At 39.3% G+C, this 13,176-nt stretch overlaps 1 protein-coding gene across 4 annotated transcripts in view; it reads right to left on the bottom strand.

Moving 5' to 3' along the window:
* Positions 1–13,176, bottom strand: part of KCNH1 (potassium voltage-gated channel subfamily H member 1) — a 220,261-nt gene that overhangs the window by 117,772 nt on the left and 89,313 nt on the right. For all 4 annotated transcript variants that reach the window (XR_007628818.1, XR_007628819.1, XM_050314366.1 and 1 more), the window contains one exon: positions 950–1,149. Coding sequence is in view for 2 of the 4 variants with exons in the window: in XM_050314366.1 (XP_050170323.1) it covers positions 950–1,149 (200 nt within the window). In the remaining 2 variants the exon portion in view is untranslated. The remainder of the gene's footprint in view (positions 1–949; positions 1,150–13,176) is intronic.

Here is a 13,176-nt window from a genome sequence, read left to right as displayed (position 1 = left end):
AGCCAGTGCTTACAGAGTCATGGTCTTGGATCTAAAAATGGCAGATAAGCTGAAGACATTTCGGAGAGCAAACAGTACCTGCTGTACCTCTTGGTCTCCAGACAGCCCAGTGCAAGGCCACATCTGTTCTACTCCTTCATAATGACACTTTAACAGCTATACAGAAATGACACTATTTGCTCTTTAACTGCATCATCTACAGTTTAGAATACTAAATTAAGCTGCCAGCCAGAAGGATGGTGACCAAAGCATTAGTATATTTTTGTGAAAGATTCACCGCATAAATCACATCTCTTTACAAGCAGAAGAAAAACAGTATCTATCTCCATAAAAGCTGGAAACAAATATAAAAGAGGGAAGTAGTTGCTTTTGTACATTTGTTCTAGCAAAAGGCCATTTGTCATTTTAAGATACAGTGGGAAGTTACTTGTAAATTCAATGAATTAAAATGATAACATTTGCCTCACATAAGGTAGATTTCAAATAATACATTATTAAATACTTCCTGCTTTCATTAATATCTTTAATCTGCACAGAGAATGTTACATTCAAATTCTACAGACATGTTTTCAGGCCCACAGAGCTGCAAACAACCTCACTCAGAAATAATACAAAAAAGTCTCATTTGGAGAAATTGTGAGATTGTTATACAATTCGGAACCTGTTATTTAGTTATTGTCCTTATTTACTGAAAACCAAGCTTTTTTTTCATCATTTTTTTACAATTTCATGCCATATCACTAGCCAAACACACATACTTTTACCACTAGCATATGCCAGTATGACAGAATAGCTGAAATACTGTATTTGAAAGTTTAAAAGTAAGGGAAGCTACTACTTAGAACTATTTAAAGAATATTTGTCTTTTTTACTAAGACAGTACCTCCTGTTTATTTTAATGGAATACTTTCAGGATGTGACTTCTTTCCTCGCAGTTTAATTTACTTACCTTTTCAGTATCTATTCCTCTGGACATTGACCAGGTGGAAACGATGTAATCCATCACACGTTCACTCAGTCCTTTAGGGACCTGGTAGAGCTTTAGAAAGTCCCGGACACTGTTCAGCATTTCATGGTATCTGTTTGTATTAGCATACATTTGCTGAAATATGGTTGTCACATTACCAAAAATGGTGGCATACAGAAGGGCTGTGAGAAAGAAGAAAAGCCATAGAAATAATACATAATTAGCAACAGCGATCAGTCTGTGTTCCACTGTGCTTTATGACTGGAAATGCCAGGTCCTTAAAAAACGCATGCAATATCAGTGCTGTATTAGGAAGGCCTGATGAGCACAAGCATTTTATAGGTCACCTTCAGCATTACCAACTTTTGGAAGGGCAGGTCCTGCATCATGGAGTTGCTGAAAAACAACTATTTGTCTTTATCCATAAAACAATTCAGTAGTACCCAAAACCTTAAGAAACCACAACAGAAGACAGAGGAATTTTAAGACAAATAGCTTGACAGCAAATACTTTAAATTTTCATCTCTGGTTTATAGCGCCTGTGTTGAAATGACATCAGTGACAGATCTCTAAGCTTTAAGTGCATTATCAGAGTAGTAAGCTGAGTCATCATTACCCACCTCAGTGTGACAACGACAATGCATCAAAGCAGAAGATGGAGTATGTAATAAACAGCTACCATGGGTCAGTAATTTATAGATGCAAGTTTAATAGTATATAAAAACTCACATTATGTTTTATATTCTTCAGGCAAAAGAACTGCAAGACCTGAGGCAAGAGCTATAGCCCTCAGAGGTAGACCACTGCACAGCCCTTCTGACTTCAACACAGTTATGGAGCCAGCTGGTTCATCAAGATGGGTTTAAGAATAAATATGAGAAAGAAAAAAAGGCAGTGTTTCCAAGTGCAGAGAGAAGCAAATGAAAACACACAAGATTTGAGAAGATCTGCCTGCTGAAGCCAAAGACAGAAGAGTAGGCTGGTGGCAGCCTCAGTGGTCATGTTTTGGTATCTTTCAGAGGCTGGGGCTGAGGGTCTTCCAGCCAATCCAGCCCTGAACAAAGGGGATGGACAGGGAGCCTCAATGGGAGCTTTCCTTTTGTGAATCAGGCCGGTGATATGTGACAGGCTGGCTGTAGAGGCAGAAGAACAGACAGGCTGCAGATGCCATGATAACCACCAGTGAGTGCTCTGGATTGCTGAGTAAGTTCTTCCTCTTTATCATTTCCTGTCCCCCAAAACAGGCATCAGGTTATCAATATCATATCTCTTCCACTCAAGATAAAAATAAATAACTGAGAAGAGAGTATTTTTCCTTATCTAAATACCCCTTTTTGCTGTTTATTTCCTCCTTCACCACCTATTTAAAAAAAAATCTCCATCCCATTCCTTCCTTTGAGAATGCAGCTATTTATTCAGGTCAGTGTTATAGGTAGATATCCTTAAGGCAACTAAGATGCTTTAGGGTTCTATGACCAACAAAAAACCTTTGATATTGTGCAACAGAAACTTACAGTACTGTCTTTCCCCGATCATCAAGAGATGTAATTTAAATTTAGATTTGCTCAAAGCCTTTAAGCAGCTGATTCTCTACAGAATTCCTTCTTGATGCTGCATGACTTCTTTTCTTTTTATGAGTTTTTATAGAGAAGAGTTTTCCCTTTTTCCAACTACCTCTCTGTACAAATGGGTATAAAAATGTACTGAAAAATGTGCAGACTTAGTTTAAAGACAAGTAAAGAATATGAATAAGGATACAGTGACCAGAAACATATATATTATATCTCTGTTTAACCTTAACTTGTGCCTGAGCGAAACCTTACCAGGAAGTCTGATGCAATGTGTAGGGAAGAATGATAAAATGCTTTAAAGAAGAGATTTACCATAGTAGTTCCCTAGTCCACAAGTTTGTATTAGAACAGCATTACCTTTCCCTAAGTCCTGGTTTGCTCTCTGCTATGCAGATGCAAACACAACCCAACAGGACACTGCAGTAGCACGAGGCAACCACAAATATTGCTCTTCTGCCAGCCAGCACAGCACTGAAATAGGTGACAGATTAGGAAGAGGGTCACAAGCACATCCCTATCTGTAGATTTCTGGGCAACCGTACTTGTGTCCATACAACTCTCTGGCAAACAACGAGACCTGGGGGCTCGGTGCCTTGGCATGTACAGCTCTATGCCAGCAAAGGTAAAATGGAGTTACTGCTCCGTCCCATTAGTTTCATCTAAATGAAGCCTAAAGGAAAAACCAAAATTTGCTTTCTCCATTTTGATTATTATGAGGCAAGCAATTTCCACAGCAAACTGCAGCTCCAGTATGACAATTATCTTGACAAGAAAAGTTATTCCTGCCTAGATTAATTTTTCATTTTTAAAAAATTCTCAAACTTACAATTCTTAACTTATCATTAGCTAACCATTTTATTACTATTAAAGACACATTAAAGCCAAGGATTTTTGCAGCCTAATATTGGGTAGATACATTAGCATATTAAACATTAAACTCTTCTGCATGGAAATAGCTGGCTACGTGCCTTTCCTTCTTTTCAAAGGAATAATGAAATGAACCCACTGCAGTAGACTGCAACCCCAGAATGATTTCAGAAACATACACTCTACTACAGGAAGAAAGTTGGGCTACTTATGACAGAGCAAAATCGCCAACGTATCCTCTCCATGAATGTCAAGATCCCTCAGAAAAGACAGCCCCCACACACACATTAATATTCGTTTCTAACAATAGATAAAAACACATTGTCCCCAACAATGTGGCTACCCACTTACAATGCAGTCTGTGTTACCCCATCTAAACCAGTGTTTGAATAATGTCAAAGATAAAAGCACAGCAATTTCCACAGCAAATTACCCACACAAGTGAATCTTGAAGATCAGACACAGGTTGGAAAGGTCACCCAATCATCTGCTACTTTTAATGATGTAACAAGTAAGAATAGAGACATAAATACAAGTCAGTGCAGGTCTCAGCTACCACAGTAAAAGATCTGGGATCTGATTTTAGAATTATAAGAGGAAGAATTTCTATCTGTAAGAATGAGAGGTTTACAATTACCCCAATTACAGATTTAAGTGTGGCATGTGGTTCCTGAGATGAATCATCAGATTGATGATGATTTGTTCAAAATGCACTCATCCAAAGCCCTCGCATACAGAATGTGTGCATGAGAACTACACAGCAACAAGTGAGACCAACATCAACTAGTGAACAACCTCTTACATCTTGCCCCAAAGGCATGCAGAGCTTTCTGAAACCAAACTGCCTTCACTTTCTGGAAAGCTGATTCAGCTGATCCAGATTCCATCTATCTGCATATAAGTTCCACTTAACAATTAAAAAACCAAACCAAACCCCTCTTACATACTGTGCTAACCTAAATATTATTCAAAGAGCAAGCACCTGAATTTACAAATAGCAGATGATTTAAATGTATGATTGCACTTCTGTTTCATCAACAAGTTCCTAGTTTACAACAAATTATTCAATTCATGGATGGCTGTGAGAAATCACAGCCTTGAAAACCTGTTGCACTACATTACTTCTCACTGAATATGAAACACAATTGTAAATTAACAAAAAAATTGTATGTCTCAAAGGCATTTTTCAAATAACACATTGTGAGGTCACACAAAATTAACATTGATCAGATAAAAATAAAAGCAGAAATTAATAATTGTTTGTATCATATCATAATTATACGAGAAAACCACATTATTTTTAAATGTGCAATTAGAACAATGTAAGAGCTTATAATTGGTTGAGATTAGAGGTCTTGATTAATGGTAATTATGCTTCTTATGGGTAGAGAGCATGCAGTTTAAAGGAAACAGCTGAACTGTTAATTACAATCTGCAAGCAAATACCGAACTGAACAGGTATCTATCAATGAACTCTTTACAGAATTAGTTTTGATAGAATTGTTGTTTGCAGTCTTGCAACTTGAAATCAAAGCATCTAAAGTAAGATCTACTGATTGAATATCTACGTAACCTTCTAGAATTAGTACAGAATTCAAATAGGCTGCCCCATTTTCTATCAAGACAGAGGCAGAATTGTTTAATTTCCTACTTCTTAGGAAGCTTTGTGTATTATAAAGTTTCCTATTTGTAATCTTTCATCTACCTTTTGTTTTTTACTATTACAATGCATGGAGATAACATTTCATTCAGTTGTTAAAGAATAAATGTAAGCAACTTAGCCATAATGTATTAGTTCAATTAATACTAACACTTCATTAATTTTAACAATATATTTACAGAACATTTTCCGTGGTAGAAAACAAATTACAATTGCTACTATCATCTTAGCATGTACACCAATTCCTGAATTTCACAGTTTGGGAAAAAGACATTTTTTAAGTGAAAGTAAATTCCCAGAGGAGCTCTCCCCCATGTTGTCCCAGTAACTGTTAGATCCTGCTCTTCCCACAGCTCCCTATTCTCCTGGACTAAAACAACAAATACGCTGCACCACCTCCCTCTTCCATTCCACCAGTTTCTAATTTGCACCTCAGAAGAAAGGCAGTAGCAATGGCAAAAATCAAACTGGCACACTACTATCAATGGAGCAAGTCCAAAAATCAATCCAACAGTGAAGAGCAAAGCTGAAAGCCTAAATATGCCGTGAGGGACACGCGCATCAAGCTATGTGGCAGAACCACTTGACTTCTAGGACGAAAGATGAGAGACCACATGCAAATTTTATTAAAGTCTTAGTCAAATCCTACTGCAAATCTTCTCACTTTCATCATCACGTTTGCTAAAATCACCCTGCTGACAACAAAACTGGGACACAGAAGGACTACACTGGGCTCCAGCTACAATGGAAATGTAAACCAATGTAAACAATGTACACCAATGTAAACCAATGTAAACAATGGAAACCCTGCAGACGGACAGGACACCAGTGAGGTCACAGCTGACAAAGGCTGAACAACAGAGCATCAGATACATAATCTTTTTTCATCTTCCTATCACAAAAAAACCCAAGAACTGCAATGACATGAAAGTCAGCAACATAAACAAGGGAACAGCTGCTCCAAGAAGCCACTTAAGCAACTACAAAGGACTAGAGTAGTAGAAACATCTGTGCACTTAAAATAGGCTGTCTGCAGTGTGTAAGGGCAGAAAAGGAAGAGTTAAGGACAGCTATGGAACAAACACCAAAACCAGCTCCCACTGCTTCTCTCCTCAGACCCTTTCCTAACTCTACAAAATAAAAGCAGACCGCTACTGCAGTAGCACAGATGAATAACCTCCTGTTATCAACTTGCAGTTTTGCCAGTTTGAGGCTTAATATGGAAGAAGAGAAGAAAGTGTTGGTAAACCACCAAACCCTCCAAAGATGGTGAACTCTGGCATCCCTTAGGATGCTTCAAAACCGAAGGAGTTTTATTTTGATTTGATGTGGTAGCACCCACCCAGCTGGTTGCAGCAATCACAGGTGTTTTGGCTCACAAGAATTTCACAAGGCCAGGCAGCACAACTCTCCAACAGGTTTTGCTTTTGCCTTCAGCATGTTTGGACTGAGATAAACAGCATGGGAAAACACACAGACCAAAACTGATCAGAGCCAAAGTGAATAAAAGCCAATAAAACAAACTTCAGCATCAGCCCTGCAAGAAAGCTCTCCAACACAAACAGCTCTCTCTAAACTGAAGGGCCAAAAGCACTCTGCTCTCTATGAAAGCCTGTATCTTGGATCCAAGACCCTGCTTATGAAAAGAGAGGATGAAGGGCACCCTGCCAGTTCCATACAAAGGAAGAGGGGTAGCTATTACCTCCAGGGCCAAGGCTCCTACCTTTGCACAGCAGCACCTGACTAATTAACAAAATCCCATTAACACTGTAAAATCTGGATTATGACAAATTAAGAAGTGTCCAAAAAAGCAAAATGGTAAGAATCTTGATTCACAAATCTCATAATTCATTTGTTTTAAGACCTACAGTTTAGCATTATATTTACACTGAAAGGCACTAACAGTCATCCAGAGGGGGATTTAATGGCAACAATAGACTTCACTACAGCTGCAAAAAATATCTTTTTTCCAAACATACCAGTCCAGACTCACCAATTGAATACTTTTATCAACACAGGATGATTTCAGCTCAATGTATTCACTAACAGGTTTTACCATGATGAGAATTAATAAAATGCCAAATCTGATTAAATCCTCTGCAATTTGTGAGAAAGGACACTCTTTTACTGTTTTGTAGAATTTTACGGACAATAAAATTTAAATTGTCTAGAAAATTGAAATAGATTTCCATTTCATTTCCCAGCACTAATGAACAGATCACCATTTAAATGACGACTGAGCCATTTAAGGGCATAATTTTTCTTCTACAGTTTATACAGAGTAATGCATGGCCTTTTCAATTACTTGGTTAAAATTAAATCTCCAGATACTGCTTCTAAATTTTTGCTCATTTGCACCAATGTGAAGGCTTTTGCTTTGAAGCTCTTTTTAATCTACCCTCAACTTATCTGAAATTGTTTCCTCCAATTAGAAGCCAACTCTCTTCTTTTTAAAATCTATTACTGAAGTAGAGCTACACATATTGAAAAGAAATAACCCTAACAAACCACAACTAGGAAAAGTTTCCTGTGAAACTACTTACCTACACAGTTTTTATGATTCCTCTGTTCACTATATTTTCTCTGTGACATGTATGATCCTGTCTACAAGGTCTTGCAGGAGGGAAAGCTAGGGAGACTCAAGGAGATCATCTGTTATCCAAACTTTCTAATCCTTTCTCTACAATTCTGATGCATGAGCTGCTGGCTCAGGCCTGTTCTGTTGGCAATTACTGAGCCTTATTTTTTAATAACCAACCTGTGGCTTTTGAGAGTCCGGAACTGGATCTGAATTTTGCACACCAAAGCCATGATCCAGCACTTGTGCATGCAGAATTCTGAACCAAACCATGACTGTTGCAATGCAAGAGTTTGATGGCTAAAGTCACTTGCAGTCTCCAAGCAACATTATCCAGTCTGATTCCTTTTAGTCATTGCTCCAACCTCATTTAATTAAGGTATCTTACATTTGAGTGCAGTCTTTGGAGTAATTCTTTGTCACAAATGATAATTGGATTCAGGTAGCTTCCCTCTACTCCCACCAGAGCACCTATGTGGGAAGTTGATAGCTGGATGCATTTCTTACCAAGTACATTCATATCTGAATCCCTCAGTGAGACCACAAGGAGGAAGGACCCAATGCCTCTCCTGAGCCTGCAGTGTTCTCACTTCTCATTAGGTTTAAAAACTCTACTCAGCTATGCACATAAACATGGGCTTTAACACTACTCCACAGGTGCGAGCACGTATGCCTGTGATGAAAGTTAAGGACACAGTTAGGAGAAATACCAAGAAAATGCATTTCTCTTTGACCACTAACTTTCATCCAATTACTTATAAAAGCTTTTGCTGTCTATGTAGCAAGTACAGCACAGTCTTTTTTTAGGTTTTGTCTTCCCTGAGAACAAAAGAAAAGGTAAAATTTTAATGCCTATAAATTACCACAATATAAAAGCAGAGTGGGATGGAGGTAATATGGTTCCATTGTGAAGTGAACCAGAGGTGGGTGGTAGAGTGCTGGCCTCATCCAGTCAGCTGATGTAAAAATTGCATAATCCTCATCTCATAGATTCCAGACAGAAGTAACTTCTCTGGATTAACTGTATTGTCCCTGGACCAAAAATTAGTTAAACAGAATCCTGAAAACAACATCAAGCTTTTAACTGAAACCTGTGTCTTCAGTAGCTCACCTGGCTTATACTTACCAGCACCCTTCAAGCTGACTTTGCTCCAAGTGGTCGCACTGCAAAACCACCACTGAATTTAAGTGCTTGTGGTAATCATTGAGGAGCTGTCAAGCCTGTTCAGTTGACAGACCAGCCAGCAAGCTTTAAGAGAATGGCTGCATCTGACAGGATGAATGGATACTGGACATAAGGACAACAATTAATTCTCAGTTCAGATCAACTTTGCTGTGAAATTAAGCCCCTAAAGCTATTGCACTTAACCGGATTGTGCTGTACCTGTCTGCTTTGCTTCACCACAGCTCACTCTGAAGCTTCTGATGCAATAACCTCAGCAAGCCAGACTGCTGGAGTGTTGCTACTTCAAAAACCACATCAATACTGTAAGATGTTCTTCAGCTCACAGTGAGTAACCTGCCAGTCCCATCTTGCACGTGAACAACTTTTACTTCTGGGTGCGACAAGTATAAACAAGTTATGTGACTATATTCCATGCAGAGTTTTCAAACACTTCCCAAACGAACATAAAGACAAACTGTTCCCAAACCTTCCCTTTTCTGGTATCATTAAACAGTTACAAATATTTAACAGTGCTCATAATACAAGCAAAAATAATGAAGTTTTGAATTATATTGAGTAAACCAACAAGGTCAGAGATAAAGATAACATTTACAGATGAAGACTAATTTGAAGTGGTTAAAGAATAATTGTCACTGGAATGACTAGGTTTGAGTCATGCTCCTCCCACACACTAATCAGAGGTGTGCTTGCAGACCAAAATCGATAGGTGCACACAGTATGTACAGGAACGTGAAATGGGAATAGCTCATAGACAGTGGCTTCTCTAGGGGAGGCTGCTTTACTGACAATTGAAATGACAGGCTAGTGAAGACACATATGGCTTATCAAAAAAACCCTGGAACAACTGTGTGTTTTTAGTGAGAAACCATGTATGGTGGCATGGGAGAGGAATACTTTCCTTTTGAGTAGTGAAAAGTGTTACAGCCTAACTTTCCGAAATGGGTATTCATTACTGTTCCTATAGCTCCAAATGAAGATGCTTCTCTTCCAGGCTGAGTCTGTTGTTTTATTAAAACTTAGCAGGACTAAAAGCAGCAGTAAACATGCATACAGCTGGGAGTTCCAAACCTCACTTCTGAACAGGATTATATTTATCATTATATTCAGGGGTAGATACTGTTGCATAAGAGATACTGCTAAATTATTTTTGAAGTAAACATTACATGTAAATCATCTGACATCTAAAAAATATCAGGTAGCTGCACTTCATGCTTTGTTGAGTTTGTTAAAAAGTTATCACAAAACGCAAATATATTTGTGCATATACAAACATATACAGTAAAAAATAATGATGCGGTAATATCCCACTGGGACCTTTTCAGAGAACTATTCTGCTTGTGTAGTGCCTACACCAGTGAGGCACACAAGAATGCCATTTGCAGATGCTAAAAAGCTGAAGCTGGCCAACAGAAAGTACAGAGGACTCTCAAAGGTAATGAAATACCTTTGTCAGTAATTTGCAGCTACAAATCTCATCCAATACTTAGGCACACAAAGTTTTTCCTTGCTTAGGGAAGAATGATTTAGGGAAGACTTCAACTATGCTCCCCTGCAATCAGTGTACATCTGGGATACAACAGGCCTGTGTTTCAGGTATTAGTGCAGGAGAAGAGACCTGAACTCACGTCTTCCATTTTCCTGTAGAGTTCCTTCACCTAAAGTTGATTGGGTAGTTTGAGAGAAAGAAAAAGGAGAGGAAAAGAGTTTTTACTGTTACACCTGTTCCAGTCTCTGCAAATACAGCAGGGGTATGATCCCAACTTTTCCACATCCTTAGACCATGAAATAGTTGATTAGAATGGAAGAGGCAGATATATCTGGCATAAACACAGACTGCTCTGCTCTCACCTCCCCACAAAGCAATGCATTTTCTGGCAGGTTTGCTCAGGGATACTTGGCCAGCCACAGTAGGTTGAGAACACCTCCTATCCTAGCATTCCCAAAGATCCTAGGAAAAAGGTAATTTCTAAGATTGGTTTAAGTGATTTTAGAGCCCCTGGTGGTCTAGTGATTAAGGGTGCGGCGCTGTCACCACCGAGGCCCGGGTTCGATTCCCAGTCAGGGACACTCCTGGGCAGATGGAGCTTGTTAGCCCTTAAAGGCAACCCATCTACGTCCTGAGGACCTCGCTGCCACCGTCCAAGCTCGCTTGGTCCCGGCAGATGAACCTTAGGATTAAAGGGTGGGCTCAGTTCCGCGCACACTGTGTCTCACCTAAAAAATCCAATGCGCAGGCTGGAAGGTGTAAAGACCTTCCCCGGATCTTCGCTCGCGAAGACTGGCCATTATACATTATTATTATTAAGTGATTTTACATGTGTATATCAACAAAGTCTTTGGAATCACAGGGACATAAGGTGGCTGTGGCAACTGGTAAAAGTAGCCAAAATGTCAGTTTTAGTAAGTCCTAGCGCATCATCAGGGGTCAAATCTCAGAGTAAACTGTTCATCAGTGAGATCTGGGGCACATAACACGAAAACAATGACTCCTCCTGAACTTAAATCCTGATCTTTGAATTCTAAAATGAAAAGTTTACCCATATCTACACTCTCTGCTGACACAACACTGATCTAGCTTAATCCTGCAGCAGTCCCAAGGCAGTCACTAAGGAACCATTCCACAATAATTGTTGTAGATCATGGATAACTCTCACAACATCAGAGGACTTCCAGAAGAGTTTCTGCAGCTATCACAAGTATTTTCCTTGTTTAAGCACTGCATAACTCGCCTTCTGTATTTCTCTGCCATATACAGGATCACCTGGGCAGCATCTTAAATCTTTCACATCTTAAATTCTCCCTTCCCACCAATAGAGGCAAAAAGATCTTACAGCTCCTTGGAGACAAATAGTAAGATATGGTCAAACAATTGTAAATATATTCCATACCATTTACAAGCATTGAAGTTGTCAAAAGATAAAGAAATAAAAATGCAGGAACTTATTTTAGCACTTAAATTGTGGCAATAATCTGCATTCTTACCTTTTGAAAGATATGTGAGGTAAAGAACCATTTGTTAGCTGTATGTGCTACCATAAATATTCATTTACTGGTCTTAGGCACAAGACAAGGCTAGAATGCTTTTAAATAGCTTGAATTTTTGATATTGTATAGCTACTACTGGCTGACAGATATTAATGATTCTTGACAGAATGCTTATCTTTTATCTCTTGCTGTAATCAATCAGCACAAGAGCAGCAGGCTATTAAAATATTTTTCTGTCATGCTCACTTGACATGCTGTGAATGGTGCACAGCATGAGTATTGGGTTTGGATTTTTAGTTTGTTGCGGGGCTGGGGTTTTTTTGTGGGTTTTGGATTGTTGGCTTCTGTTGTTGGTTTGGTTTGGTTTTTTAATAAGAGAATCTACCTGCAAACCACGCAGCTGGATTCCCTAGATCAGTTTCTCTTGAAGCTGTCCTTAAACATCACTCCTGATGCGGAGTACTCAGGATCCAGTCACCATGATTTCAGCTCCCTCTGAAAAATGTCCATCTGTCTTCCTTCTATCCTGCCTTTCTCCATCTACACATGCACATGCACACTCATTTTTAAAAACCATTTCTCCCTGTCAAATTCTTGTCATCTACATGGCCAAAAATTACTCTTCATACTTCCTTCCAGAAGTTCTGCCCCCCTGTTTTCTCTCACTTCATCCAATTTTCTGTTCAACACCCTGTCTTCCTCCGGCCTTTCAGTAACCTGTCATGGGAGCAGTGATTTAGCAGCCTCTCTGCATCACAGAGCCTGCAAAATTTAAATCAACACCTTAGCAAACCCATCAAAGAGGCTGCCAGACCTTCTTGGCCTCAATAGAGAAGCCTAATGACTAGGAGGGAATAAAAGTTAAATTAGACAGCCAAGAGAATAGGGAGTCTTCAGAGATTAGAGGAGGGGAAGAAGGGGAGGGACAGGGATACAAGCCTAAATATGTAAGAGCAGGGTGGAAGAGCAGAAAAGAACTGCAGGTGAGGTTAAGAATGCAGAACACAAAGCATCAGCCCATAACTGAATGGGTGAAAAGAAATACAGAGAGGGCTTAAACATCCAGTTTTCTGTCCAGGCTTGTCTTACTGATATCAATACCCTCAAAGTTAAAAAGGCACGCCTCAGTAGCACTGTAGAGGGAGGGAATAGCTACACAGTGGTATGGTATGTGCAGAGCACAGTGAAAGTACACATTCTGTACTAGTCAGATGTGAAGAATTAGAGTAGCAAGATAGGCAAAGAAGAGACCGGGAGCAGTTTGCATAAGGCCACATGGGAGAGTGTGTGACAGAGCTGGGAACTGAGCCCAAACCTGCCGGCTAAGGTCCTCTCTCCTCTGCACTCACCCCCACTGGCTTC

Source organism: Myiozetetes cayanensis, unplaced genomic scaffold (genome assembly GCF_022539395.1).
Source record: "Myiozetetes cayanensis isolate MyiCay16 unplaced genomic scaffold, myiCay2020 scf2-11, whole genome shotgun sequence".
Classification (NCBI taxonomy): domain Eukaryota; kingdom Metazoa; phylum Chordata; class Aves; order Passeriformes; family Tyrannidae; genus Myiozetetes; species Myiozetetes cayanensis.
Note: the sequence above shows the minus strand (reverse complement) of the source record. Positions and strands in the feature narration are given on the sequence as shown.